Genomic DNA, 6,176 nt, shown 5'->3' with positions numbered 1-6,176 from the left:
AACGAGAGTGTAATACAACCCGAATAAATCTGGCAAGGTACGCATCATATGGGATCCTGCCGCCACAGCGTATGGAACATTGGCACTTCTTATTGGTCCCGAGCAGTGGGCGTCGTTAGTTGGCATTCCTTATCAGTTCTGTGAGCATCGAGTAGGCGTGTGTGCTGACATCCCAGAGATGTTCCACCAGGTAGGGATATTTCCAGAGGACCAGCATTGTCAACGGTTTCTGTGGCCCAGTAGTGAGGAACATGGCGAACATAAGACCTAGGTCATGCAAGTAATGACCTTCGGGTCGAGCAGTTCTCTTGCTACAGCACAGTTCGTGAAGAACAGAAACGCAGAAAGATACGTAGACGAATATCCGAAAGCACGGTGATCAAGAAACGACACTATGTTGACGACATGGTGTTAAGCGTTGAAACGGAAGAAGAAGTAGTCGAGCTATCCCAATCGGTACGTTATATCCACATGCAGGGTGGATTTGAAATCCGCAACTGGGTCTCCAACTCATCGCTGGTGCTATCGAAAATGAATGTGGAGCTGTCAACAGCAAAGGATTCGACTATAATTTCCGACTTACCGAGCCAGAAAATCCTCGGTATGTGGTGGGATACGCAGGATGATGTGTTCAAGTACAAGATCGGATGGACGAGATTTGATTCAGCGCTTCTCGATGGAAGTCGTTGTCCCACCAAACGGGAGATCCTTAGGACACTGATGACCATCTACGATCCTGTAGGGCTGATAGATCACTATTTGGTTCTACTGAAAATCCTGCTTCAGGAGGTGTGGCGTACTGGGAATGATTGGGATGACCCTATCCCTGAAAATCTGTTCGAGAGGTGGCGTACGTGGATTCGTCTTCTCCTGGAATTAGAGAAACTACGGATCTCAATATGTTACCGGCAAGTTGTATTGTTGATAGAAGAGGCTGCAGTAGATATGCACGTCTTCGTTGATGCCAGCGAAAGTGTTATGTCAGCCGTTGTGTTTCTGCGATTTACGAAAGGTGACCAGCTAGAATGTTCTCTGGTTGCGGCTAAGACTCGAGTAGCACCGATGAAATACACCTCGATCCCTCGGTTAGAGCTGCAAGCCGCAGTTCTGAGGTGTCGATTGGCTGCCAACGTAACACGAAACCTGACTATGAATATCTCTAAGCGTACATATTGGACCGACTCTCGAAATGTGCTCTGTTGGCTGCGTGCCGACCACAAGCGATACAGTGCTTTCGTCGGATCAAGAATCAGCGAAATATTGGAATCGACGGACATCCACGATTGGAGATGGGTTCCGACTCGATCTAATGTCGCTGATGATGGGACCAGATGGCGAGATCGACCTGATCTATCGTCGGAGAGCAGGTGGTTCAAGGGTCCAGAGTTTTTGATGCAAGCAACAGAGAAGTGGCCCAGCCTTCCAGTAAAGATCTCTACCGAGGAAGAGATGAGACCCAGCGTATTGTTCCACATCAGTGTTTCCGAATCGGTAATCGATGTCAGCAGGTTTTCAAGTTGGCGACGACTATTGATAGTGACCGGATACGTGCTTCGTTCATTCGTACATTCAACGAAGCTGTAGGAAAGTTCCCTTAATTTCTGGACCACTTATGCGGGAAGAGCTTCGCAGTGCGGAAGCACACCATTATCGGCAAGCCCAACGTGACATATACCATGACGAGGTTGCAGTGTTGGTAGCTAAAGAAGCAACGGGAAAACAAATTCCAAAGGCGAGTCCGGTCTACAAGCTGAGCCCATTCGCGGACGACTCAGGAGTATTGCGGATGAAGGGTAGAACTGGCGTGTGTGCGTATCTTCACAGCGACGCGAAGAATCCTGTTATTCTACCACCTAAGCAACCAGTAACATCGCTACTCTTGGCATACTATCACGAAAAATACTTCCACCGGAACTACGAGATTGCAGTTAACGAGGTTCGCCAAAAGTACGGCATTTTTCGTTTGACATAAACTCTCGCCACGATCCGTAGAAACTGCCAGTGGTGCAAAAATCGCGACGCTGTCCCTGAACCGCCGGAGATGGCCGATCTTCCAGTGGCCAGACTATCCGCACACACGAGGCCGTTCGCACATATGGGGGTCGATTATTTTGGTCCAATAGAGGTAATAGTGGGTCGAAGGGTCGAGAAAAGGTGGGGGGTTTTACTGACATGTTTGACAATAAGGGCCGTCCACATCGAGGTAGCTCATTCCTTAACGACAAGTTCCTGAATAATGGCGTTGAGGAACCTCATCGCACGAAGAGGTACGCCCGTTAGTTTCTATAGCGATAGGGGCACAAACTTTGTAGGGACCAACCGAACATTGCAGGAGCTCTACCAAAAGATTGACCAAAATCAGCTGATGCGGGAGTTCATTACGTCGTCTACATCGTGGCAGTTCAACCCACCAGCGTCGCCCCACATGGGAGGAAGTTGGGAGCGCCTCGTACAGTCGGTTAAACGGAACCTGGCCGAAGTCTTGCACGCACGGCGACCAACTGACGAGGAACTGAGGAATGCCCTAACAGAAGTAGAAGGTGTACTTAACACGCGCCCTCTTACTCACGTGCCAATCGACGACGAAGCAGCACCAGCCCTAACGCCCAACGATTTTCTTTTGGGCTCTTCGGATGGTTCAAAACCGTTAACTTTCGTGAACGCGGACAACGCGGCATTGCGACGAGGACATCCGACATCCCAATGGTTGGCGAATCTCTTCTGGAAGCGCTGGATTCGGGACTACCTGCCCGACATAACACGGCGTACGAAATGGCACAAGAAGGCGAAACCTCTTGAGGTGGGTGACATCGTTGTCATCGTGGATCATGAGCATCCCAGAAACTGTTGGCCCAAGGGACGGGTAATCGGAGTGTTAACTAGTGGAGGACAAACTCGCAAGGCAACCGTTCAAACTGTTCATGGTATCTACGAGCGACCGACTGTAAAGCTGGCGGTAATGGATGTACGGCGCGGTGTGGAGTAAGCGGAGCCAAACTATCTGATCCGCCTACCGGAGGGGAGTGTGGCGTCCACTGGACGATACGCACCTACCATATGAACACCGTGCTGTATCAACGTCGACTCATTCGATATACGATGACGTCCACGTCATGCGGATGGAATGACATATAGAGATTACCTTTGCACCTCGAATTGTAGTGGAAACAAAGAAGCGTGAATGCTGAATCATATGAATTATCCTGAAAAATAGAAATTTGGCCCTATCATAATTATCTTTATTAGTTTGCTTAGTAGTTAGGAGGTTTAACAGTTTGTTCCTTGCAAGTGTAGAGTGGTAAATAGAATCAATGGTTGTGCTAACTCACTGAAATCTAAACGTAAACTCTCCCAGTAGATTGCACATTCCAGGCCGTTATTCATACAGTCTCCTAAGACTGCCTTTATAAAAAAAATTATTCTAAAAACGTAAGCAGTATACATTTAAAGCGAATTCCTTCTTAATCGAAGACCGAAGAGAACTAAATTTGCTGTAACATTCGTTTAGAAACCAACCTCTATTTGAAAGAAGTACCGCATAGAGGTTACTACAGTTAAACGAGTATAGGAGGAACTAAACGTAAGAGTGATACTAAAGCGTGAACTTATATGAAACTCTAATAATTTCTATTAATACACACAGTAACTAACTGTAAATCATCAGTAGTTCATTTTTTCGGAAGACGCTCCCTCCAGTTGGCACGGCCAACTAAGTGCCATTTCACTGCCACACATTCCCGTTCTTCTCAGGGTTTGTTTTGTTATGGTAAGTAACATTCTAAAACTCTAACGCCTGCTAACGTTGTATTTGGTTAACAGACGGCGAGCATCAAAATATTTCAAAGGCAGGCATCGAGATTTTTGTTTGTCTGGCATAAAACAGAAAGGTAATATAATCACAACATACTCAAAAAATGAACAAAGTAAATTATGTACCCATAAAAAATAGGTCAATTGACGATAATTGGTATTTGTTAAACAAGAACCTTTAACCCTAAATGGACAGATACATTAAGGAGAACCACGATAGAGTTCAGAAATATCTGCCACAATGGACGCTCTGATATTAAGGTACACGTTTTAATAAATAAGTGATCAACAAATTAGAAAACTGTGTTTTAGTACTTGCTGCAAGTAAACATAGATAAAAAACTGGTGCCTCTAAAAGCGAGGGGTGAATTGGAAATAACATGCGGATAACATTTTAGTACACCTTAGATGGTTGAGGTGATTATTGGATATATAAATAACGGGTAAATAAACAATATAATAAACATAAATTACAAAGATCTCAAAACATTTTTCTTCTGTTTTGATACACCACAATGTTTCACCAGCCTGTTATATACTTTACCGCTAAAGCTGAATTCACCGATACTGAACACAATATGTGAGCACCACGCGATCTCATTATAGAAATCAGCATTGTAAAAACCGTACTGAGCACCTTATGCGAGCACCACTCGCGCTCATTACAAAATCAAGCAACATTTAGTCGCACTGAGCACTTTATGCGAGCACCACTCGCGCTCATTACAAAATCAAGCAACATTTAGTCGCACTGAGCACCTTATGCGTGCACCACTCGCGCTCATTACAAAATCAAGCAACGCTAAGTTTCACTGAGCACTTTATGCGAGCGGCTCTCGCGCTCATTAGAAAATCAAGCAACATTTAGTCGCACTGAGCACTTTATGCGAGCACCACTCGCGCTCATTACAAAATCAAGCAACATTTAGTCGCACTGAGCACCTTATGCGTGCACCATTCGCGCTCATTACAAAATCAAGCAACGCTAAGTTTCACTGAGCACTTTATGCGAGCGCCTCTCGCGCTCATTACAAAATCAAGCAACATTTAGTCGCACTGAGCACCTTATGCGAGCACCACTCGCGCTCATTACAAAATCAAGCAACATTTAGTCGCACTGAGCACTTAATGCGAGCACCACTCGCGCTCATTACAAAATCAAGCAACGCTAAGTTTCACTGAGCACTTTATGCGAGCGCCTCTCGCGCTCATTACAAAATCAAGCAACATTTAGTCGCGCTGAGCACTTTATGCGAGCACCACTCGCGCTCATTACAAAATCAAGCAACATTTAGTCGCGCTGATCACCTTATGCGAGCACCACTCGCGCTCATTACAAAATCAAGCAACGCTAAGTTTCACTGAGCACTTTATGCGAGCGCCTCTCGCGCTCATTAGAAAATCAAGCAACATTTAGTCGCGCTGAGCACTTTATGCGAGCACCACTCGCGCTCATTACAAAATCAAGCAACGCTAAGTTGCACTGAGCACTTTATGCGAGCACCACTCGCGCTCATTACAAAATCAAGCAACATTTAGTCGCACTGAGCACCTTATGCGAGCACCACTCGCGCTCATTACAAAATCAAGCAACATTTAGTCGCACTGAGCACCTTATGCGAGCACCACTCGCGCTCATTACAAAATCAAGCAACGCTAAGTTTCACTGAGCACTTTATGCGAGCGCCTCTCGCGCTCATTACAAAATCAAGCAACATTTAGTCGCACGGAGCACTTTATGCGAGCACCCCTCGCGCTCATTACAAAATCAAGCAACATTTAGTCGCACTGAGCACTTTATGCGAGCACCACTCGCGCTCATTACAAAATCAAGCAACATTTAGTCGCACTGAGCACTTTATGCGAGCACCACTCGCGCTCATTACAAAATCAAGCAACGCTAAGTTGCACTGAGCACTTCATGCGAGCACCACTCGCGCTCATTACAAAATCAAGCAACATTTAGTCGCACTGAGCACTTTATGCGAGCACCACTCGCGCTCATTACAAAATCAAGCAACGCTAAGTTTCACTGAGCACTTTATGCGAGCGCCTCTCGCGCTCATTAGAAAATCAAGCAACAATAAGTCGCACTGAGCACTTTATTTTAGCACCACTCGCGCTCATTAGAAAATCAAGCAACAATAAGTTCCACTGAGCACTTTATGCGAGCGCCTCTCGCGCTCATTACAAAATCAAGCAACATTTAGTCGCGCTGAGCACCTTATGCGAGCACCACTCGCGCTAATTACAAAATCAAGCAACATTTAGTCGTACTGAGCACTTTATGCGAGCACCACTCGCGCTCATTACAAAATCAAGCCACCCTAAGTTGCACTGAGCACTTCATGCGAGCACCTCTCGCG

General features: G+C 45.9%; 1 protein-coding gene across 1 annotated transcript; it reads left to right on the top strand.

Moving 5' to 3' along the window:
- The first annotated feature begins 405 nt into the window (after nt 1-405).
- On the top strand, nt 406-1,584 carry LOC134206395 (uncharacterized). The gene has a single exon (XM_062682097.1). It carries the CDS (start codon nt 406-408, stop codon nt 1,582-1,584), a length of 1,179 nt encoding a protein of 392 aa, XP_062538081.1.
- The last annotated feature ends 4,592 nt before the right edge of the window (nt 1,585-6,176 follow it).

Source organism: Armigeres subalbatus, chromosome 1 (genome assembly GCF_024139115.2).
Source record: "Armigeres subalbatus isolate Guangzhou_Male chromosome 1, GZ_Asu_2, whole genome shotgun sequence".
In the NCBI taxonomy this organism is placed as follows: domain Eukaryota; kingdom Metazoa; phylum Arthropoda; class Insecta; order Diptera; family Culicidae; genus Armigeres; species Armigeres subalbatus.
This window is presented reverse-complemented; position numbering and strand designations above follow the sequence as displayed.

Coding starts and splice junctions, on each gene's coding strand:
- LOC134206395 (XM_062682097.1), top strand. CDS start 406: ATGGTGTTAAGCGTTGAAACGGAAGAAGAAGTAGTCGAGCTATCCCAA.